General features: G+C 41.6%; 1 protein-coding gene and 1 long non-coding RNA gene across 2 annotated transcripts in view; both read left to right on the forward strand.

Annotated features, from left to right (window-relative positions):
• The window catches only part of LOC128989679 (uncharacterized), a 57066-nt gene extending 56933 nt beyond the window's left edge, over nt 1-133 (forward strand). Inside the window, exon 3 of the long non-coding RNA XR_008490465.1 lies at nt 53-133. This is a non-coding gene — a long non-coding RNA (uncharacterized LOC128989679). The remainder of the gene's footprint in view (nt 1-52) is intronic.
• Nucleotides 134-192: 59 nt separating this feature from the next.
• LOC128989509 (uncharacterized) overlaps nt 193-25897 on the forward strand; it is a 41245-nt gene continuing 15540 nt past the window's right edge. Inside the window, exons 1-9 of the mRNA XM_054411406.1 lie at nt 193-334; nt 473-573; nt 613-754; nt 893-993; nt 1033-1174; nt 1313-1413; nt 1453-1575; nt 1733-2012; nt 14436-14637. Coding sequence (XP_054267381.1) covers nt 193-334; nt 473-573; nt 613-754; nt 893-993; nt 1033-1174; nt 1313-1413; nt 1453-1575; nt 1733-2012; nt 14436-14637 — 1334 coding nt within the window. The remainder of the gene's footprint in view (nt 335-472; nt 574-612; nt 755-892; nt 994-1032; nt 1175-1312; nt 1414-1452; nt 1576-1732; nt 2013-14435; nt 14638-25897) is intronic.

A 25897-nucleotide genomic window follows, 5' to 3' on the forward strand; every position in this document is an offset into this window, starting at 1 on the left:
CGGAGATGTTGGGGTTTGAGCTCATCACCTATATAGTCTGTATTGTCTACAGATGTACCGGATAGCCATCCTACTGTGTCTGGCGGCGGCCTCCACGCAGGACATCACCAGCGGCGGCGTGTCCCTGGAGGAGTGCGACCCGGAGATGTTGGGGTTTGAGCTCATCACCTATATAGTCTGTATTGTCTACAGATGTACCGGATAGCCATCCTACTGTGTCTGGCGGCGGCCTCCACGCAGGACATCACCAGCGGCGGCGTGTCCCTGGAGGAGTGCGACCCGGAGATGTTGGGGTTTGAGCTCATCACCTATATAGTCTGTATTGTCTACAGATGTACCAGATAGCCATCCTACTGTGTCTGGCGGCGGCCTCCACGCAGGACATCACCAGCGGCGGCGTGTCTCTGGAGGAGTGCGACCCGGAGATGTTGGGGTTTGAGCTCATCACCTATATAGTCTGTATTGTCTACAGATGTAACGGATAGCCATCCTACTGTGTCTGGCGGCGGCCTCCACGCAGGACATCACCAGCGGCGGCGTGTCCCTGGAGGAGTGCTACCCGGAGATGTTGGGGTTTGAGCTCATCACCTATATAGTCTGTATTGTCTACAGATGGACCGGATAGCCATCCTACTGTGTCTGGCGGCGGCCTCCACGCAGGACATCACCAGCGGCGGCGTGTCCCTGGTGGAGTGCGACCCGGAGATGTTGGGGTTTGAGCTCATCACCTATATAGTCTGTATTGTCTACAGATGTACAGGATAGACATCCTACTGTGTCTGGCGGCGGCCTCCACGCAGGACATCACCAGCGGCGGCGTGTCTCTGGAGGAGTGCTACCCGGAGATGTTGGGGTTTGAGCTCATCACCTATATAGTCTGTATTGTCTACAGATGTACCGGATAGCCATCCTACTGTGTCTGGCGGCGGCCTCCACGCAGGACATCACCAGCGGCGGCGTGTCCCTGGAGGAGTGCTACCCGGAGATGTTGGGGTTTGAGCTCATCACCTATATAGTCTGTATTGTCTACAGATGGACCGGATAGCCATCCTACTGTGTCTGGCGGCGGCCTCCACGCAGGACATCACCAGCGGCGGCGTGTCCCTGGTGGAGTGCGACCCGGAGATGTTGGGGTTTGAGCTCATCACCTATATAGTCTGTATTGTCTACAGATGTAACGGATAGCCATCCTACTGTGTCTGGCGGCGGCCTCCACGCAGGACATCACCAGCGGCGGCGTGTCCCTGGAGGAGTGCTACCCGGAGATGTTGGGGTTTGAGCTCATCACCTATATAGTCTGTATTGTCTACAGATGTAACGGATAGCCATCCTACTGTGTCTGGCGGCGGCCTCCACGCAGGACATCACCAGCGGCGGCGTGTCCCTGGAGGAGTGCTACCCGGAGATGTTGGGGTTTGAGCTCATCACCTATATAGTCTGTATTGTCTACAGATGTACCGGATAGCCATCCTACTGTGTCTGGCGGCGGCCTCCACGCAGGACATCACCAGCGGCGGCGTGTCCCTGGAGGAGTGCGACCCGGAGATGTTGTGGTTTGAGCTCATCACCTATATAGTCTGTATTGTCTACAGATGTACCGGATAGCCATCCTACTGTGTCTGGCGGCGGCCTCCACGCAGGACATCACCAGCGGCGGCGTGTCCCTGGAGGAGTGCTACCCGGAGATGTTGGGGTTTGAGCTCATCACCTATATAGTCTGTATTGTCTACAGATGTACCGGATAGCCATCCTACTGTGTCTGGCGGCGGCCTCCACGCAGGACATCACCAGTGGTGGCGTGTCTCTGGAGGAGTGCGACCCGGAGATGTTGGGGTTTGAGCTCATCACCGGCTACGTGTTCACCGCCCCTGACGACCTCTTGGACAGTGTTCCTGGCACTCTCATGCTGACAGACTGTCTAGAGGCCTGCCAGAGCAACGACTCTTGTCACGCCGTCAACTACGAGACAGGCCTGTGTGTGCTCTTCGCTTCCAACGCAGACACTTATCCAGGTACTGATTGGTAATTCGTTATTTTAGAGTGAGATAAAGGAACTGATTGAGGATGCAGTATCCTCTGGGCAGTGGAGGGTTGTGACTTAAGAAACTCTATTTTACGTTGTCGATTTAACGTTGGATCGATATCCTAGCGGTTGGAGTGCTCACATTTAAATCCGAAGAATCCATCTTAAGTTGTAAAAAAGGGAATATTCTAGACTTTGTAAGCGTTTGTCATTAGTAAGGAAGTTTGTCAGTATAAAACCCTACTTTGGGCCTAATAATGTTTGTTTGTATCCCAAACAAATATACACGAAACTAAAGGTGAGATAGTAAATGCAAAAGTAGGCTACAGAAATTCACACCATAACACGTTTATTTCGAACTCCTCCAGTCGTATCAAAACTTTTAGAAACTATAACTATAAACTAAACCTGATAGAATCGCTGCACCTCGAACCCCTACGGTAACATTTATCTCATACTCTCGAGTTGAAACCTATTGTATTTCAGGAATTGGTTTTAGTATTAGATCCCGCATCCGACATACGTTAACACGATACCCTAAGCTTAAAAAATCTATCAACAATTAAACAAATCACTGAATTAAACAAATCACTGATCTCCAGAAGATCGTCCAGTGTGATGACGTAATATGGACCGCAATCTTTCAAAAAGACTTTATATTGACTTTAATACAAAGAGTCTCATAACGAATGAAATACATTTAGCAGCAAGCCAGTTACCTTGGACAGATCATCAAAACCCTATTAAATTCCAGGACCAAAATTAAATTCACTACTTACTAAACCAACCATTGGTAATTTTGATAACTGTACCTACCTTAATAGTAGTACAAAACCTCCCAGTATGTGTTACCCTAACAACTGGTTTCTAATATTTTTAATTTCGACACTTAACCAAAGTATCACCTCCACAGCCGTTCCACCTGTAGTATTCATACTAGATTACTAACTAAACGAGTTTAAACCACTAAACGGATAGTCCGGCTATAAATAGCAGCCGGTCTGTACTAGGAGCTATAAATTTATCGGTTTCCTGATACGGAGGTGAACAGGCTATAATCTGCGATTAGCGCCGAGCCTTCGCGTCGGAAACTATTAAAATAGTTTTCAATTAATAGTTGAGAACCTGAAGTTCGCCGCTTGTCGACACAGTGCGTACACCGTCCAAAAATCCGAGAGTGGGGAAAATGACGTGCTTTCTACAGGTCATCTATTCATTGTGGAAAATATTGAAAAGGAAATTTAAATAAGGTGACAAATGAAACTCGACCCGTTTTTTACTTGCAGTTTCCAAAAAGCCATTTAAGAATACAAATATGGAGAAAAGGTATAAATTGTTACTAACTCCAAAATAGGTGGTTACTATGCAAAGCAAAGGTATATACTAGTTGCACGATAATATAGAATTTAAATATTGTTTCACTTGTACACTTCATTTAGTTTACCAATAAATAAATTAAGAGGTATTTACACATACAACATCAACGTGGTTGAAATTCTTCACGATTATAAGTTTTTAAAAGGAAGGCAAAGTTGAAGTATTCCAATAGCCTCTATATTGCGTAGGCAAATGTGCAGGCGTTCCGCTCACTAAGCCCTTGTAGAATTTGCTACTTTGGCACATAGGTGTGATTAGTTCTTTACATTAGTTCACTTCGTTGCGACGACTTTTTGGCGAAGTGTATGACTATGGTGCCACATTGCCGGGTTATACCTATAAAACTCGGACGTGTTTGAACCGTTTCCCCCCAAAATTTCGTGTGGTCCATTCGAAGGAAACTCCACCGGCGGAGACACGAACAAAGAAGTGACATACATGAGTTAGTTGCTTAGACTCGACGTCTTGGAACGTCTTGCAACGTCCACACGTTCGCAGACCTGGGGAAGGTTGCGAAAATTACGTAACGTGTAATTATCACATGGCGAGTCACACGTGTCGGGATGAGTAATGGTAGACGTCGCGTCTGTGGACCTCGGTGAAACGAAAAGTGTCTACCACCTACACTGCAACTAGCGAGGAGACCTACAGCGGAGAGTTGTGGTTGGGCCTGGTGGACACAACACCCAGACGCGTCCGTGGACCTCGGTGAAACGAAAAGTGTCAACCACCTACACTGCAACTAGCGAGGAGACCTACAGCGGAGAGTTGTGGTTGGGCCTGGTGGACACAACACCCAGACGCGTCCGTGGACCTCGGTGAAACGAAAAGTGTCAACCACCTACACTGCAACTAGCGAGGAGACCTACAGCAGAGAGTTGTGGTTGGGCCTGGTGGACACAACACCCAGACGCGTCCGTGGACCTCGGTGAAACGAAAAGTGTCAACCACCTACACTGCAACTAGCGAGGAGACCTACAGCAGAGAGTTGTGGTTGGACCTGGTGGAGACCATAGATATAGAGATCTATGGTGGTGACAGTAGCTGTTTTAGCTAAAAATAAGTACATTAGGGCTATAAAAAGGACGCCTTTAGCCCAACTCACACTAATAAAAAGTAAAATTGCTGTTTAACTTTGCATTATCAAAGCATATTAAAAAAACAAGTTGTAGGTAAAATCTATGCAGGTAATAGTGAATAACTCTTCAAGTGAAATTATTCATAGTTGAAGCATTTCCCAACGCTAAATATTGCATCGGTTGCTCAGACATGCATTATTCATGCCACGATGCACGATGCACCTCAACATCTTCATGACTCGGTCCGTCATTTACTCACTTTTACAACCTCGCTTTTTCACAAGTAAACAACTAAAGTGGCGGTTTCCAACATATACGTCGCATCTTGTATGGTAATTAGCCTATAGAAGGCACCGAGAACTGACAAAAAGCGCGACTTGTAAAAACTCTGTACGCTGGTGGCTGCGTCACAGAAGTCAGGTAATGCTTTGGAGGCATTAACGAAATGCGGTTCGTAAAAATCAATTTATGATGGTGATAAAAAGAGATGCCGCAATTAAGTGGTTAGGAACAGGTCTGAGAGGAAGCTGAGCGGGTGAGTGGCGGCGTTGGAGGCGGTGTGCATGAGCACCAGTTGGCGAGATAAGCGAAAATTACACGACTACTGCACAAACAAACAACGGAGCAATCACGAACAAACAAACCTGGCGTGGGATCACACCCCTGCACCACACCATACACAACACACACCTCAGCACACAACTACTGCAAAATAAAGAACGGAGCAATCACGAACAAACAAACCTGGCGTGGGATTACACCCCTGAACTACACCGTACACAACACACACCTCAGCACACAACTACTGCAAAATAAAGAACGGAGCAATCACGAGCAAACAAACCTGGCGTGGGATTACACCCCTGCACCACACCATACACAACACACACCTCAGCACACAACTACTGCAAAATAAAGAACGGAGCAATCACGAACAAACAAACCTGGCGTGGGATTACACCCCTGTACCACACCATACACAACACACACGACAACCGCATGTACATATATATAGACATAAAATACTGCAGAAACAAACAACATAGGCCTACCCACTCAGGTCATACACTAAGAAATCATAATGTAAAGAGACACAAACTATACCTTAACAACTTCTACAACTCTTCAAATTTCAAAAGAAGTAGATCTCAATTTCTTCCGTCATTAATGAACCATTATTAGTACACTCTCAATAACCCTCTAATTTAACCCTCGATAACTTCTACACAACGTCCTTACTCAACCTTTCGATTACGATGGGGATCTGAACACAATTATTCTTGTTGGACATTGAAACTCGTTAATTCAACACACAGGACACAATAAAGCGTTGGCTAGTTAGCATCCAGTGCAGATTGTGAGTGGTGACAGTGACAGCGCATGGCACATGGCAGGACACTGGCCTTGGAGAAGAGCGGTGACCTTGCAGCGTCCATCCACCATCCACCCAGCTGCTCTAATTGCCACTGAGTGCCATATGCTTTGTCAGTTACATGAAAGCGAACGACTCGGCGATGCTCGTATCAGTGATTAATTTCACCCTTGTCCGTTCACCCCGCAGTAAATTACTGTTGTACGCGCGTTTTCGACATTATCCCCTCTACACTGGCGAGGTTTGCCGTGTCATCTCCGCGAGACGGGAGATGGATGGAGATTGCTTTGCTAGTGCAGCAGCTAATGGCCACATGTAAGGATGGAGAATTAATAACGCCTTGTGATTACGGTGGGATTACTGTGTTGACAGTTTCTTTTATTCGCTGCTATATTGCCTGAAGTGGGCATTCCTTTATGACCCTGGGTGTAGTCACTACGATTATGTTTTGATAGACTTTGTTGAACAAGAAGTTCCACGCTTTATAATTAACACCTAATAATTTGTTCTTTTGAGAGGTTGTAATTGAAATCTTTCCCACTGAGTTTGGTAGAATCTATATAATTAATACGCTACATGAAACTTTGTCGGTTGAACTCCTCCGCCATTTCTTAACCGATTTTATCCATTGACGTCTCATTGGAAAGAGCGTGTCGCGTAGATTTGCAAACTGGTCTTACATTTTTGAAAAAGTCCCTTGGGCTCTGCCCCGGTGGCTTTGAAAGTTCCTATGTTATCCTTATGAAGAACATAATTGTTTACATTTTGATCAGCTGTATAATTTAATTGCTGTTATTTATTTTTCAATTCAATGAAACGCATTGAGTACATTTATTTACTATTTGAGTTTGTGTAAACATAACCCCCAAGACGGATCGTGTTAGTATGGTTGTATCTTAAATTTGTGCGTTTATCGTTGTTTTGTGTAGCTATAATTAGTTTATTTGTTGTTTTTTCTTTCTTTTAAATGCCTCCGACGCGACGACAACGAACCATATACAGGAGGCGTAATCGTGATAACGACCGCAGCTACAGAACAGCGGCGCGTAATAGATAGGCTTAAATGGCTTAACTCATCACTACAGTCAGCACCTGACCCTGGACAACCTCAACTATTAGGTTACAAATGCGCCCTAACACTACCCCAAAACGACTTTTCGTTCTCAATTGGCCCTCTATCAATGACCTGTGTTGCCTGTATAGCAAGGCATTTTGAGAAGGAGAAACCCGACCGGAATGCTTTAGGTTTTGTAATGACGAAGATAAACATGGTCTGAGTTACACACCGGTAATCTTTGAGTTGGCTCTTTTAAACTCATTGTAAATATGACTGTTATTCGTTTTGAACTCCTGTAATACTTTTCAATTGCTCGAATTCGAGCAACATGTACACTAGTATTATATGTTGCTACTGCAGTATAACACACCACAATACGCGTATCGAGAATATTTTATGCTTGTATGTATGGCGACATTCCGTAACTCGTGTAAATAGTGATGGCACAAGTTTATCTAACAATATTTTTGCGCACTACGGCGTAGGATTTAAGCAATATGGTTTAAAACCCACAATTAATTGAATTTCACCGTCTTCAAAAGGTATGCTAAGCATATCGTGTTGACACGCAGTACTAAAATATATACGTGGCATTGATCAATATATTTCATTTCAAAAACCTTTCGTATTTCCAACTGTTAGATCCATAAATTACTTCACACCACATACAAAGACCGAAATAAAATACAAATTCTCATTTTAAAATATCCACTCAAACAACACTAGACTCGAAACTAATTTGACATAAGGTGCAATCGGTCTCGTCTAGCCTTCCAATCACTCGACAACACTCCGCAGCACAACTAGCGAGGCGTCGCGCGTAGTTCTGTATGTTTGAGTTATTGCCAATTTACATGGTGTAGTGTAGAGATCCAAGAGGATTGCTCGTCGCCCGCCTCGAGTGTAACGACGCAGGATGTTTGCTGCCCGTGATAAACCCCGACCGGTGTCAATTTATGACGGACTTATCTTCGGTCTACAACACAGACACGGCACCCTGCACCTGCTACCACTAGGCTCCCGGCGGCCGACTCTAGGAAAGGCAACGACCACAATGTTTTCGTTGCCTCTCCTAGAGTCGGCTGCCGGGATATCAGCGGCCTATTGGTCCCAATAAGAAGGATATAGTTAAGACCTTTTCTTGACAACAATCTTGGCCCTGATGGTTACTGAGGAACGGAGTCCACTAACTGAGGCGAGTGTTGGAAGTTCCACCGGCGTTGTGCTCGAGCACTAGGGGGTGTCATGAAATTGGTCTTTGTTGAATATTTTGAGTAATATTGGAAAAAATACGTATCAACAACTAAAACTACCTCTAACACAGATTGGTTTTCTCGGTCGAAGGCGAATATTGGTCTTCTAAAGATGACCGTGTCACGTTATTGGATTTACCAAGATAGTCGTTGAGGTCTCGTATGTGTTGCAGCCACTCATCCTGATAGGATTCTAATTTCGAAGACATATTCTATACGTCACACATAAACCTTACAGAAACATCTACAATAGAAGCTGTATAAGCTGATGATACAGTTTGACCCATCGTTTCGGTGTGTTTCCAAGAGCTAAGCATGGTGAGCTAATTATTTACGAATGGCAGGACATTTCTAGCCAGTGTTCTACCAATGTTCTCACGTGTTTGCCAATTCGGGCGGAACTTCCAACACTCCCTTTTCAGGTTTAACACAGGCTTTCCAGCTTGTGATCTCTTTCAACGGAGACCATCAGGGCCAAGAGTGTTGTTAAGAAAAGGTGTTTACTACATCCTTCTTATTGGGATGGATAGGTTAACCAAAAACTTGCTAAAACTTGCATTAATCTCACAAGTTTTTGGGGAGCAAGTCGTAATACCCTTTTGCCAGCCATGCTGACAAAAGATTGAAAAAAATACGACATACTAAAAATGTGTTTGATAGGTTTTCCTACGGTGTGATATTTTAATATTTTTGTTGTTTCTCATAAACTGAAGAAATGGGGATGCAGAAGCTTCTACGCCGTGTGTCCTTCATCTCAAAGCCCTTGAAGATTCTTAACCTCAAATCGTCTCAGTTCCAGAAACAGCATATTCCTTGAATGCTCATACCCATATAAAAGGATCTGCACGTCAAAACATTTGTTACGTTGTCGACAAGCTTGTACAGGTAGTTTACGAGAGCTCGTTAGCGACATCACATCTGCATGACAGGAGGCGGGGTCTGCAATTTGCGGGTAGAAAGCGGCAAGTTTATTGTCACGGGCAGGTTCAGACAGGTTCAAGGTCGCCGGGCGTCCTTGGACGTCCTCATGGTGCAATTACACTTGCGCGTGTGTGTGAGTGTGCGTAAACGAGTGCGTGCTGCGTGCACAGCGTGGACCTATCATTACTCTAATTTTAGCTCCACGGCCGTTACGACATCTATCGGTTTGCTACGTGCGCTGATGAGTGGAGAATACTATCTGCGAGTTCATCATTAGACAAATTGAGGCGAATCATTTTTATCTGATCGTCAGAGGTTGTATCTATTATGCGTGCTTGTAATTTCAGAGCTCCCGCTCGTGTTTACATCGCGAACAGTTTGTTTTGCTACTAAAGTACGTGAGCAAAACTATGACGATGATATTTCAAAGATGAAGAGAGGATTGGTGTTTTGTCAAATACCCAATTAAAATAACTAAAAAAGGAAAGCATTTTGAACTTAACTACGTTGCAGGATGAGCATGGTTGCAAAGAGATTCTAGTGCTGCTCAAACCCCTTCATCTGTGGACTAAGCTACGGCTAGACATTGGGTAGTATTGATTGGTAAAAAATCCTTGAGTTTCTGGTACGACTCAAGAACATGAGCTGAATTACATTATGATATAATAACAAAGTTATGATTTATATTTTGCCAAATGCCCTCTCAAAAACAAGCTGGAAACATTGTGGACCCATGTTACACCATTTGTAAGAGATAGTAGGTTTTGCGGAAAACTATTGACAAGTGATTCTAGTGCATTTCTTACCATTTCTTCTATGACACAAACTAGGTTATAAATCACAATTATTTCATAAGAAAAGAAAAATGTGTAATGTAGGCGTCACAGTAATGCTGCCAACTGCATTTGAAGATGCTTGAAGACTGCAACGATTCTTTATATCTTAGATTTTAGGTTTATATGCGATTAAAAAGCATTATCATCTCCCGCCAAATGTGATTATGTTAAAGTATAGCCAAGACAAATACAATTCCACATTCCCCGACCTTTAACCTAGCACAACACAACGGTTCCACAATTACTACAAATGACAACTGCATGAACTATGCCAAAAACCTACTGCGTCAAATCAGGAATTCTCTGTGTCCTAATGACAGCCGCGACAAGTGAGTTCTTACACAACCAACAAAGTATGATGACTTCTGGCTGTTTTTGCATAACGAGGCCTCTTATTGTGGGAGTGAAGCAAGGCCGCGAGTTCAGTAGCCAGTCGTGGAAATAATTAGGAAGAACGCTGCATCCGCTCGTGCGACGCGAGGGCCATTATGAAATTATTCACTCGTTAGGAGGTGACTAACGGACCGGTCATCATCGGGACATGCGTTGACGTTGACGTTGACAGGGTGGTGTACTCGCACCGTTCTTGTTTTTAACGGAGTTCTCCAGGGTATCGTACTACAGCCGTTTCTTTTTCATACCATTTTCATTAGCCAAGATCAACGATCTTTGGCCTATTATGCAAATTAACCTCTTCATCCTGCGCCATCATAATTATGTCAGAAGGCAGCTTAGATTTAATTAAGCATTTGTAAAATAGTCGACGATTAAAATGCAATTATGTAGTTGCTGAAACGCCTAGGGTTTGATCTTCTGTTGAGCGTTTTCTTATTAGGGTTTCTATACAACAGTGGCTATCGTAAAAATGAATAGTTTAAAGAAATTACTGGATAGAATCAGAATGGGTTTCTTATGCTGCATTGTAAAACACCTCAAAAGGAAAAAGAAAATGTTGAAAGTTCGTAAGTGGATGGAATTGTTTCAGTGTTAGTAAACGTATTTATCAATTATATTTCCTAACAGAATATATCTAACCAAGGGATATAAAAATTTCTGTCTATATATAGCAGTTTGATACTGTATTTGGCAACCATAATAGTTTATCAACCACGTGTAACCTATCAGTCCATCATAATGAAATCCTGGAAGAAATATTTGTAATAATTACAGGTCAAGGGGTTTTGATGGGCTTACAACGTGGTAATTGTAAAATCAGTAGATTAACCCATCAGAAGCATGAATGCCGCATATCAGATGGTAACCACTCCCACCTATCAGCTGCTACCTCGCCACGTATAGTTATTGCGCAAGGATGAGCATTACAGCTGCGTCTTGATCCCGGGATAAGCTGTTAATCACTTTTGGCGGGTAATTACACATTCTCAAGTTTAGGAATAGCTAATTTCGGCGGGTGACGGGTGCGTGCCTGCGTGGCTGCATGCCCCTTGACCCAAGCACATCTCGCTACGCACTTCCTTCAACTTAGGCCCTATAATCAGTCAATTGCACGTCCGAAAGTACCGTTTTGTCTATTTTCTATTTCCTTTTCTATGTGAACGTTGGCATCGGGTAAATTCATCCTGTTACGAAACTCTTAGCAACTTTTAGGTAGAGTTATATTAGCGTGAATGTTAATCATTAGTCAGTGAACATTTTTTGGGGGAATTTCGTAAAACGAAAATAACTTATAAAAACGAGTAAAAGAGTGACTTAAATTTAAAAATTACAGATTCTTTGTGATAACGATAATTCAAACATACCAATGCAAAATCAATTGGCATGCTGTAACAAAGGACTTTTACCGCACATGATACTTTACCGTGCATTTCACATGTCGAAATTGTAATCTAACATTACTGAGTATACTACTTTTCTTCGTAAGTTTTCGATTAAACGACAACAAAATCGCACCCCTCACGAGATCCAAAACACTTGCACTAAGACAATCGACTCAACGACAACCCAACCGGGTCACATAACTGTCTACCTACACTTAATTACGTACATATCCACTAAACACAGTTTTTTCCACTGCAATCAATTGCATGCCGCGCATTGCGCTAACGAAGACAATAAACTACGCATTTCATCGAGCCAATCAACAGTCCGATTCGGTTTCATATCGTTTTATTTCACCCATAAACCGGTGGACGGACTGCGACGGACAGTTAGCTCCGTAACGGAAGCAGTGACCATGTCCGGGCGCCTGCGTCTGCGCCGTGTCCAGTAACATTGTCCGCCATATTTCACGGCTATACGCATGCGCACACTCACCCGCACACGGAGGCAACTTGCCCTGGATCGCGCTCATCTGCATAGAAGCCGTCCCACGGACTGAGCCAATACGTTCGCCAAGTGATTCACATGCTGATCAACAGGTGCAACGTCGAACAGTTTGCAAAAGTGGAACATCAAAGTGACTCTGTTCTGGAGTTTCCCAGGAAATGTTGCCTATTGGGAATACTTTTTTTAACAGACGTCACTTATTCCGAAATAATTTTGAATTGTGTTTTGTACGTCGTCGAGTTACAGAACGGGGGCTCGCTTAGGGAACAAAACACTATTTACCAAATTACCTTTTCTTTTCTTTCCATGTAAAGGACCAAATCAACGGTAAATCATAAATCCGAGAGTCCTTGCTGAAACAACAATGCTTGATACGACACAGCATTGTACCGACCAAAATCTCTGACATAGGACATGACCTAAAGATTACACATAGATTAAGATAATTACTCCAAAGACCAAAACAACCTCTTCACTAAATTACTTATCAACGACCCAATCATTCAATAATTACAGCATTAACCCGTCTACACGGTCCAACACAAGGACCTCTGCAAGACCTCCTGTGGCGAGGGGAAGCACGGTGATGCTATCTGGGCCTAGGTTAATGAACAACAAGACGCCGTGTATGGTTAACCTAGCAATTAGCGGAATCTATCATATCAACCGCAGCAACATTCCTGGTCGCATTGTCATCAGAACTGGTCTAGCAGGTGCTGCAGACTGCAGTGCTGCAATGCTGCATTGCTGCAGATCTGCAACACAGCTATCCTCGAGGGAATTCCCTTGCTTCAACAATCTATATCTGTCTCCCAGTTCGGTATTGCGGCACCGCCTTCAAGCCTAACTACTGATACACCCTGAGTGATCGTTTGATAGCGGTATTGTTTGTTTCCTAATACGGACATAAGTCAGGTTATACCATCCGTAGTTATCACAGGAAAATAAACCCGAACAACATACAGATAAACATGCAGATTATGTGATATGACTGTGCACCTGTTATACTCGTTATAGATGGATGTCGAAGGAATTTGCACTTTTTGCTTTTAAACTGATCCCTTAGTTTTGCAGATGTTATAATTTTTTTCTGGCATGTCTGAGTAAAATATTTTACACAATTAGGCGACTAAATGTGTGGATATAGATAATGTGTAGATAATGTTCTAATTCTTTATTCCTTTTCAGGGATTTTTTAATGATCCGATCTAATAGTTACATAGTAGTTCTATTAAAAACAATTGCACAACGATCAAGTTGATACAAGTTCAAAAGAGGCATGTGCGGTTTCAAACCTAGTATAGGTACTTGGTAGTCTATAGACTCTGTCTGTCCTACACAACTCTGACAATGATTTAAGACTTTCTCTTAACTATTTTTAGACCCGAAATCGCCAAGTCTTTAGTAACAGTTGCAGCCCCAAATTAATCGCTATTCATCAACATCAACATCAGTCGTATTAATGGCTCAGGTTGCCGTCTAAGTGGGCCTAATGGGGCGCTCACGTCACACGCCTCACCATATACATGTACCATGTAAAGACGGAGGAAGTCATCAGAGCTATTACATGTATTAGATGATCTCGCTACTTTCCCACGAGACTGCGATTAGCTCCCGTTTTTTAGTTGAGGATAACGGAGATGATAAACTATGATGAACTATGGATTTTTGAAGAGTACTATCATTTCAGCACGGATATTATTTTAATTTCGATAACAAAATGTTTTAAATATATTCACGTAGATAGTAAAGCTTTGCCGTGTACTATACAAAATATTTGCACAATTACCTTCATGGCTGACACCATGGTTGAGGTATGGAGTAAGAAACTTCTACAACAATAACCTTTAACTAGGGATGGAATGTCTTCCATAGTTAAATTGTTTATAATAAGATGAACATTCTTTCATGTGCAAAATATTTGTGTTGAGCCAATGGCAACAAATCTGTATCTGTACTCTAGCTTTGCAACCAAGGCAAATTGAAAGAACGAATTATTGTAAGCTATAGCATCTATCATGTCACATCAAACATCATTAACATAAAATAAGGCATAAATGTAACTTTAGACTGTAGCACACTTTTCAATTAAAAATTTGCTAGATCTGGCCCATAAAGATGGGAAATTTACTTCAGAAACCCAAACTCAACTATATTACTTGTTAATCCTTCCGAGTCTGTGAACGTTACAAACGTTTGTTGACATTTGTTTAAGACTTTTCCCTTTCCAGGAGCGCTGAGTAAATCCCAGTTCCCCGTGTTCACCATCTACGCCCAGAAGAGCTGCCTGGGGGTGAAGCCCTGCGAGAGAGCCTGGTGCTTCGACCGTGTACAAGGCTACCGACTCAGTGGATACGTCAAGAAGACCCAAGCCACCGGGACAAGACAGGACTGTCTCGAACTGTGCCTGGGAGAGCGGGAGTTCACGTGCAGGTAAAACACAAAACACTAACCACCGCTAGTAAACTCGCCCATTGTCACAAGGCAAAAACATCGCCGTTTTAATCACCAACTTCGCCGCGGGAACTTGTGTCACGAACGGTGGGAAAAACTGATAGAAACTGATGAAGCTGGTCTAACTAACCGACCAGCGAAACGGTGTTTCCCTTCACAATGTGTTTTTAAAAGCAGTACTTGTAAATGTAATGTCACCTCAAATGCCCCACTATTTTCTATAACTGGGCGATTGATCCTGACTAATGAAAAAGCTGTCTAGTCAGTATAAAATAAAGCTACACTGAACATCTCACTTACCTTTCATTCACATTCAACATAAAATACGTACCAAGTGTAAATCGCTGCCTCGACGAATTGATTGTGAATAATTCATTGTAATATTAAAAACGGTACAAACATCCCTATTTTTATTTTGCAGTATACTAGATGGTTCAAAAACGCAACAACGCTCCCGGCAACCCAGTAGGTCTGGGGAAGTTAAAATCCAGTTATTGGCTTGTGTGCTTGTCCTATCACAACTATATAACATGAAATTTGAAAATTGTTGATTCATCGTATACATCTCCGTATATTATTATTATCACAGTATCATTATTACTAATTGCGATGGGTACGCGTGTAGAACAGAGTGAGATGATCTGTGTATGTTACCATTGACCAAGACCAGCTGTTTCATTAGCTAGGGCCATTTGATGATCAAGAACAGCTGGGATCAGTTCAAAAATCAAACAGCAACTCACGTTTCTCCGGCGCCTTTTTGGATCAGCTACCTAACCATGTTACTATACAGTATAATGTGTTATATCTTCTATCCAATAGTTTTAACACAATGAACACAAATTGCGTCAGAATAGCTTTGTTTCTCACGTCATTTTGCATCATTCTCGTTACCGCCGTAAACTCCCTTGAATCAATCAGTGCTGGAGATCTGAAGGGGAGACACGTGGTCGCACAAGAAAACGTAACTAGCTCTTTGTCCCAACCAGATGATATTGAAAGAAACGTCAAGACAATGCGGTAACGGTGCTTGTCCAGCCAATCACTTTAAAGCCTACTCTGGGCTGGAGACTTCAGCAGCTGGACCTCTGGAGCCGAAACTTCCGTGCCGAACAGCACAGTCTTCACGTTCATTTCAACTCGCTTCACAATTTTACAACCAGTAATAGCCAATAGGCGAAGCGTTTCTCGCCAACCGTTCTTTCAGAGGTCGTGAAACTCTGTCTGACTTTATGTGCAGAACGGTTAACGAGACTACCCTAACTACTGTTTTCAGCCACTCGGACCATTAGAGAACTGTGTACACCATAAACAAACACCGGTGAACCGCGAGATTTTAGTGTTTACAATGCAATAAGTGACTTGTAATTTGTTTATGTTCTACCTTATTGCGACAGTACGTGTTTGAAGTATGTTTCTACTTTTTACAACTCTCGGTGTGGCTTTTATAGCACTGGAAGAGTTGAAGGTTTCCTAGATGTGTAAAATAAGGTGATTTTATCTCTGGAGACTTGAACCAATTATTTTAACTGTTAACTGTACGCTAGATTAAAATCTATGTTTGTCATCACCCTAAACTAAATATGTTCCTAAAACCTTCCTCTCCTTTACCGTATTTTATACATATTTGGTGAATTTTTGTTTTTCATGGAAGGATCACAGATTACAGAGACGAACCGTTCCTCTCTTTATTTTGTTCTTTCTTATTCTTTCTCTCTTTATTCTTTTTTTTACATTGATGTTCAGAATCACGCAGGGTTCCTGAAGTTGGCATGAATTATTATTTGAATTTGTAAAAACATACCTTAAATACGTAACTTCATGAAATGTACAGCTTGTATTTTTATCCTTATACAATATTTCATATACCTAAATCACTCAACCACACTGACAAAATACACCCTACCTACGTCCCGGGAATACCCCACACATCTCAACGACGCAAACACTTCTAACACTTAACGAGTGATCGTGCAACATCACCATCCGCACATTATCCGTACAGCAAATTCAATCCTTGCACATGGTACGCCTACCATTGTGACTCATGCATTACTGTTATGGCTCTGATACCATCTTGACGTGACTTCCAACTCTCCGATCGCAAATTGTATTATATCGACCCAAGATTATCCGATCACAGGTTCCTGTTAAGAAGCTATAAATCCGAACCATTAATTAGTCTTTAGCACGCGTCCCATTACCGGCATTCAATTACCGCGTTATCAGATGTTGGACAATAGTTGAACGTTGAGCGTTGAGCGTTGAGCGGCGCAGAGTAGCGGTGAGCGGACAGTACACAATAGCCGCGGGCCGACACGTCCGTACGTAACGGCGGCAACACTCGCAGAAACCCGTGAAAATCGACACGTACACCAAAGTGATATACCGTACAGTTACCAGCCCGATAATCAGGTTGACTTTGATGAGTTTCTACCATTCGTCTGTAACCTTGGGAAATCGGTTGAATGTGACAAGAAGTTTGGTGGTAAATCTGATGGATTTTAGTGACCTTCAATAGAGGGCGGATCTCATAAGGTGTCCAGTATGGATTTCAAACAGACCGTTGGTCTTAAATAATGGAATAACACTTTTCCCCACCAAAACATCCACAATGAATAACGAAAATATATTTTGAATGTTCTTTTTAGTACATGGTGTTCCTAACACCGAGGGTCACTAGTTTGAATCCCAGAAGTATCAAATACAAAATAGGTATGCCGTATTTTGACTTTTGAAGCTCATATTGAAATCATTACTCAACACCTTACGAGATGATTATGTGTAAATATAGAGAAAATTGTGCTAGATTTATAGTTGCTGGGGGACAAAGTATAGGGCTGACAAATAGGTACAAATATTGGTTATTGGAGAGAATTTAACTTGAAGCTCATTGCGATCAAAGTCAATTATGAATGCAAGATTGCCTTCGTAGTTTGTATCATTGTTTCTGACTAAGATCAATTGATCAATTACAACTATTGAGAACCGGTGATGATTTAGACGAGGCTTAGTCGATCGTCAAAAGTGCTTAAACCGATTCATAAGTTGGAACACAAGGCATTCAACATCATTGACGAACACGCTAACAGCCCGGGATTTAACAAGGATTGATGTTCAATAATCCGTAGACTAAAGTCCTATACTTGTAGCAAAGTAGGAGCACAGGACTTTGGTCCCCGAAGTCCCAGGTTCAATTCCCACCGATGATCAATGAATTTTATTATTTATAGGTTCCCAGTTAAGGCCTAGGATGTGAAGGGGGGATATGCAAAAGTATAGCGGGCAAAGCCTAATTATAATTTAGCACCCACGTAGCAAAGTTTCTAAGGGTGCCGCAACATATCAATTATCAATTATTTCAGATGGGGACGCCATTATGTGCATATTTTAACCCAAATGTGTGTGTAGGATGAGTGGCGCGATCTTGTAGTCTTGTGACTAAGGCCGACATGTTCCCTGGACACAGCTGTTAATTAATAGCCCATACAGCCAATGACAACTAAGGGACCTACAGTTTATAGTGGAATCCGAACAACATTTTGTCCTTGTAATTGACAAATTGGTCTAATTATAGTACTGCGGATAGTCTTAGTAGTCACTAGTGCGGACATTAATCCACATCAGGAAGCTTCGCATCCACAGTGCATGCCTATAAATATCCACAATTCGTGACCTCCTAGTAGCTGGATTACAGGACGACACCACCGTCCCGATCCCAGTACGTACGCCCTAAGTGCCAATACACGATTTAAACCAGAAGGTATGCCGTTACACAATTAATTAAGTGACAAATTATGCAATTTCTCAACAGTTGCAACAAATACTAAAAATAACCAGCGCCGACTAACTTAACAAATTAAAACCACTGAGTGTGAAATGTGACACGAGTTATAATTGGTAACCCAAGTCTTGAGACTTATAACGACGTGTTTTCCATAATCGTAACGAATCAAGTTTGATTGCACAAACAGTTTATTCCCGCTGCTTGACATGGTTCAATGCTGCGGTATAATTAAGGTATAACTCACTTAATGCTTAACTAAGCGAGGTTAACATCCGCAGAGTGCATTAGTTACGTTTACGACGGATAAATCTTGAGTGAAGTAATTGAGATATTCCGTATATAACTTGCAGATGTCCATTCACTTGTTAGGAATAGCTAGATCGATACTCAATGTCATCATATAGTTGTATCCTGACCATCGTGTTTTGTTCATCATGTGGTTTACCTCTCTATGAATGTTGATTTCCACCTCCTATGTAGTGAGGTGTCAAGGACCCTGTCCAGCACGTGTATTGGCGATGACGACGAGATGATGTGAACATGTCGGATGTAGTTATCACATAATCGCGTCCTGTTTCTGCCATTACATCGCATCGGAGAAACCATCGTTACATCGACACTTTCCTTAGATCGCCGCACTTGTGCTTTCAGCGACGATCCAAGTGGTCCGTGTTGTTACAAAATTTTAAGATTGAAAAATTAAGATTGTTAATGCATGGAAACACACGAGGTAAATTTTATCCATCGTAAAAAGTAACTAATGTATCCTAGTCTGTACTAGTCTTACTTGGTAAAATTTTAACACATGTGAACAGTCCGGAAATCTATAAGAGACAATTGTATTTGAGAGTGTAATAGTAGGCCTACACGATATCAGGTTTTATGAATCAAGTGTCAGTATGCTAAACACAATGTTATGGTTTTTTTTATAGCTAGTACAAAAGCTATTTTTACTATAGTACCTAACTACTCAAATACATTATATTTTAATTCTTAAATTATTAGTCTTCCGGGAAGGCTTGCGTGAAATCGGTATTTACACTATTTATGAAACCAGACGATTTGTCCGTCCTATGATGTGACATCCAAGTGGCAAAACTGATGCGGCTTTCTTAGACACATAGTTACAAGTTTACGACTAATTTTGCAATCCATTTATTTGTTATCAGCTAAGTAATGCAGGGAGGATTCTACAGATATATAGTGATATATTAATCTAAACACTTTTCTGTAGAAAATTTTGGTCTTTTTCTTTTGTCTCTTCTTACTGCGGTGAAGCAATGGAGGAAACGCCACTCACACGTACATAAATTACGAGGTGTCACAATTGAACAGCTGCCTACAAAGTAAACGAAATTCCTCTCGGAACACAAAATTGCATCATCACGCGTACTGTAATTTACCTATATGTAATCTATCAAGTGACAACCGCGCGGCGCGGGGGGTGAGTGCGCCAATGCGCCTGCGCGGGCCTTGCGCGTGCGCATGATGACATTTTAATGTCCCATTCGTGCCACCGCTACGCACATTCTTCCTCTTCAATCACTCCCGCCACCATTAGGCTATTAAAATGACCAACAATCAGGTAGACAGGCAACAAACACGTTAAACACATGCTTGCAAAACTGCTTAGGTTTGTCGACAACGCATAGTAGAAATTCTTAACGCGAACTCTGCAGTCTCTACACTTAATATTTAGCATCATTTCCCAGTTCATAGTATAAAAATGTCATTTGGCAATAATTTCTACAGTATCAAAAGTAAATAAAAAAACAATAATTCATTTCGATGTTTAAAATCATTTGAATGCGAATAACGTGAATCAAATGAGTTGGTATACTTAATTTCTTTGTTTTGTTGCAAGACGCATTTTAAAATCTTCCTTCATGTTGTATGCCCGTTTCCATTACCCAACAGAATATTGCATTACTAACAACAACAACAAATGCTTTACATGACAAAACTACTTCTTATATCTTTAAGCTCATTCACTGAGACACTGAGAGGACATTTGACAATCCACTTTGTCAACCAAGTCAAATGATCTCAATTAATTTCAATTCCAATTAAACCCACGACACTGTAGACAAGTCAATCACCGTTCACTCAAAGAAAGGCCGGTATGCGAAAAACGACGAGTCTTTATCGGCCAATTAAGTGGTCCGGGAAAAAATGGAGCCGTTTGCTGAGAATCGGCAAAAAAGTTATGTTTCCTGTCCGGAATGATGGATGCGGCGACCGGTAGGCGGTCATCTATAAATAAATAGTAGTCAGTACAAATTGGATAAAAGCGAGTCGTCCATAACCGGGTGAGACGCCCGTAGCATACTGGCTGACTGACGTGTCCAGTATCGTACAGCGGGGATACATGGCAGCTGTCAGAGCTGAACACATGATAGTCTTTGAGGTTATGTCTATAAAACAAGGTCGTTCCACTGAATACTTTCGTTCACATCATATTGAATCTCATTTGGACGTTTTATTGTAACATTGCGTTTAGTTGCCTAATATCTTGATGGTAAGTGTTAATCTTGAATATTTGTCTAAGTAGCCGATTGGTTATAGTTCTCGCCTTTAAATCCGAACATCTCTGTGGTTCCAATACAGGCGTTCGTATCCAGACCCAGGCGACCTCTGACATTGGGTTATCAGTTTCAGTTAAAGATTATATCTAGCAAAAAGTCGACAAGACCAGTTTGTATCGTTTCCTTACCAAACAAACGTCAAAGATTGCCAAAGGGATGGGGAAAATGTTACTACTGTTATAGATTCCAGACACAATTACAGTACTAAGATTTGCTGCGCAGATTTGTTTCTCGTTCAGCATGTGTGCTTTAAAACTGTACTCATCCAACTATGAATTGTTTAGACGATACAGAATTAATTTCTAAAATGATTTCAAACCAGAGAGATATGGGATTGCAAACCCACATGAATAGCATCCAGCCGTGAGAGATCCAACGAAGCCATTGAACCTGAGCATTGCAACGATGGGCCATAAAACAAATACCAGGTTGTAGCAGAACATACCGGGCAACGGGTGATTGGAAGTAGTAACCAGAGCAAAGCAAAGTGCGATGCTACGAAGTGGTGAAGTGCTCGTGTTACTTATCCACATGACACTTTCTCCTTAACAACACTCCAGACTCCAGGGTCCGTGTCATAACTGCGGTAGTTACTCTCATTCTCTCATCGCTGACAATGACTGGCGACGTGAGGACTGAGGAGCCGCGGGACAACTAGCCAGACTATAGTGACCGACATTTGAACACTACTAACACCCTTTCATCACTCAAAATTATAAAAATGAATTTCACATCACATAAACCATCAGACCCCAGATTGATAAGGCCGATGCGTAGAATTGCTGAGCTGTATCAGAGTATTATGAGATTTGTGTTGTCGCGCGTAAATCACGGCAACTGAACCAATTAACTAAACATAAAAGGTAAACCCCAGTTGATAAATTTTAAAATAAAAAACTTAACATTTTAAAACAAATATGTCGTAATTTACAAAACCCCTAAAGGTTGGTTGATTGACAAAACTCCAAAAACGCCCGTATGCTGTAACATTTACAAACACGCACCTGCCGAGGAACCTGACTACGACATTACCTAGATTGAACCAAACAACGCGCTTCCGTTCATCACTTGTAAAAATAAACCAAAACCGAATATAATTCTGCATCGCCACGATTTTAATATTTTACGACAACTAATCTGGATTATTAAGACGTCTGGCTCGCCGGGAGCTTGGGTAATTACCTTGCCACAATTAGCCGTGCGTTGTTGCGTTAGATGCGCCCCTCTAGCCAGCACAGGACTTCTTTTTGCACCATCACGTCCACGACCACCCGCCCGATCGCTAGTTTTATGCTCCTTTCGCCGTCGAAAATTGATTCACGTACGATTAAACTGCGGATTAATACCAGCCTGATTGCTCTGGAAAGGACGGGTTAAGTATAATTTGATTGTATCGGTCAAGTGGAGTGCATTGTCTTGCGGTAAATGCAAGGCAAGTACAACGGTTACAGTGCGGTTAGTAGCTCGTCAGCAATGCGTTATGGCATGTGCTTGAGGAACAGCTGAATATAAGAATGATAAAGAACCAGAGTTTATCACAAAACATTGCAATACAGTCGAATTACAAAAACTCAAATCACCGTTTCTAATGTAGAAATGTTTGCAAAAACGTATACGGGACTCGATTATATAAACCTTAATTAAAGATACATGCCTATTACACTGTGTAAATATTGGCAAGTTAAAGTTACTTCCTGTAAATTATGTTTAAGGCCCAACAGAATACCAGAAATCGTTGTAGATTTATCTTTTGCCAGGGCGTCAAGTTTTTTTAATAAGCGTTGACAATCGAAATGCAGTTAATACTGACCAAATTAATTCGTAAAAATTAAAAACCCCTTTTCCTCATGAATCGTTATTAATCTCTTTGCAGGCGAAACAGATGTGCTCAAATCAAAACCACTTTATTAAAGAAACCGTAATTCCACTCGTATGAGTAATTCTCTCAGGGCAAACCAATTGCTGAGTCCATTAATAACCTGCCATTCACTGCAACATCTGGAGCAACTACCGTTCTCAGGAAGAATCTGTTAATCACACCTACGCCAATTGCTTTCTCGTGAGTTGGAAATTAAAATTGGCAAATGAAAATAGCAGACGGTTGGGAGGGGAGAGCACGCACAGAGATAGCTATCGTCGTGTTATGGATAGAGACAGCACCTTGGGCCAGATATAAATCAATATAGGCAAGTTTACAGTATGTAATTGGTATGTAGAAGCCGGCCGGACGCTGCCGAGGGCTGACCGAGAGAGATCGGGTTACAGTAACGGGACTAACCAAACACGAAAAAATTACCCCTCATATCTGGTGACCGACGTACTGCAATTAGACTATGGCAATTACACCAACGGCACTAGGAATGTGTGGCTAGAAATGGTGATTAGCCTACAGCTAGGAGAAATAGGTCCAGGGAAAATTGGTTGTTTGCATTTCCTACGTGTTTGTTTCAGAAGCGCACAGTTGAAAACAACAGTTGTGAGTGGGCAATTTTAAGTAAAAGATTAATAGTGCAGGAAAAAAGTGTAAAATTTAGTCCAATAGTGGAATTTTATTTTATCAGGCTGAAAATTTGTGGAGATGTTGTACATACAGCTGGGAACATCATACTAAAATTCCCAAAAAATCCCACTTGGGCAACATGCCGCCATCTTGGAAAATGGCCGCCATAATGGATTTCCCCTCTTGTGTCACATATTCAAGCATAAAACAACTCCTAATTGTGATAAAAACGTGCAGTTTCTTCAAAACTATTTGTCGGGATGTAATTAAAATATTTAGAGCCAATGTAAATAATTGTGTATAGTAATTTAACATTTTTATGCAAAAAATAACCAAATTCTTTTTTAAAAGTAATACTAGTCTTGGATTCAAAATTTATTTAAGACCTCTTTTACTCATCGGGAGAAAAACTTACCAGCATAAATTTTTTCGAACAGGTCAATATGCACAAGAAAATGTAATAATATTTGTTTTTGGTATATAAGTATGCCGTCATATTGACGTTAAACGTGCGATTGCAGCCTAAGTTTTAGACCGCGTCGTGGTGGAGACTGTAATATAATGCTGTAAATGAAACGAGTTCTCATGCAGCATGCTGAAGTGAGGGGATATGTTTCCACATGAAAACCCTTTAGTAGATCAGACAAGATACAGTCTTATTTAGCCATGGGAAATGTGGTCGTTGTGCGGGGTGAAACTATTCCTATTAGCCAAAATTACATTAAGCTATTCTATCAAATCATGTGTCTTGTCCGTAATGATTAACAGTTGTAGACATGTTTTGAATACGAGTTGGCACTATTACCAACAGCATTATTCAACGATGGGACCAATAGAAAACCAAACAAGGCTGCGTTAAGGACCATGAGGGAGAAATCGTGTCCTCTTACGGATTGTCTTCCACTAGCTCCAAACCTTGTGATAGATGGTGGGCATCTTCTTCACATGGTAGTCTGGCAAAAACCGGCTATTTTCTCTGACATTTTTGTAAGGCGTGCCAGACATACATTGTAAAATATTACGGAAATCAAGTCATGGTTGTTTTCGACTGATTCCAGGAAAGTACGATGAAGGATGTAGAACACGTTAGGCGGACGTTTAAAGAGACATCTGCCGAAGTTCTTGTTGGTTCTGATGTGCAAGTGGTATCCCAGCAGCATCCATTCTTAGCCAACGCAACCAACAAAACAAGGCTCATTGATCAATTAGTAAGCCATCCAAACAGAAACTGAATACAAGCGTTCCATGCGAAAGCTGATGCAGACCAGCTGTCCAAACAACCATCCTACTAGCCAATGAAGAAAAAACTCTGCAATTGTTATAAAGAACACTGAGGCATTCGTCCTGTTATTGACCCTTACTGACCCTGACAAAAATATTTTAATGCTCATTCCACTTTCAAAAGCTCATTAGCAAAAGATATTTTCATCCACAGCACTGCAAAATAGTATGGACAATGTCAACGAGCATCTTGTTTTCCCGCATTCTATGACCGGTTGTGATACCACGTCAGCAACCTACAGGAAAGGGAAGATACAAGCATTCAATGCTCTGGAGAGATCACCAATTCTTTTCCAACCAGTGTAATTGTATATGTTCAATTGGGCGGAATTCACACAGATGGAAATCGTCAGAGCTGGATAGGAATTTCTTGTAGCCCTATATATGGAGCAAAAAGCTGTCAGAGACTCAAAAGAACTCGACACAAACAGTACCTGAAAGTAATATCAAAACGTCTTGACTTTGAATTTGACCTTTCAATACTTCTACCAACTTCTGAAGCTCCTAGAGAGCACAACCTTAGAGTTTACCACCAGGGTCAAGAATGGCTAGGGGTTTCTCTTCCATCTACAGAGTGGGGATGGAAAAAGAACGAAATAGGTACATTTACTCCAATTCCTACTTCAATGCCCCTTTACCTGACAACCTCCTCAACTTGATAAGATGTGCATGTAAGACTGGATGTAACAGGTATTGTGGGTGTCTGAAAATGGGTTATCTTGTTCACGATTGTGTATCTACTGCACCAACGGTTGTGGTCACGGGATCAATGCCACATCAGTACTAAATGAAGAAGGGGACATTAATGTACCTAATTTACCAACCCAGTCCCGTTCTGACCGGAAAGTCAACACAACCGACATCCAAATGATTCCATTCCACTTTGCAGCAAGAGGAAAAAGACACATCAAAGAAAATCGTTTTTATAACTCACAAATTGTCAAACAGAATGTACTCAGTTTTTTTTTATAGTTTATATAAAAAAGAAAAATATTATGTATCAAATAAAAGTAAGTTATAAAAGTAATACTAATACAACTGTTTATTTACTATAAGTAATTGAATTCCATTTACATAATTTTATTA

The sequence above is a fragment of the Macrosteles quadrilineatus genome, unplaced genomic scaffold (genome assembly GCF_028750875.1).
Source record: "Macrosteles quadrilineatus isolate MER2022 unplaced genomic scaffold, UCM_ALF_1.0 Scaffold_3__2_contigs__length_128488019, whole genome shotgun sequence".
In the NCBI taxonomy this organism is placed as follows: domain Eukaryota; kingdom Metazoa; phylum Arthropoda; class Insecta; order Hemiptera; family Cicadellidae; genus Macrosteles; species Macrosteles quadrilineatus.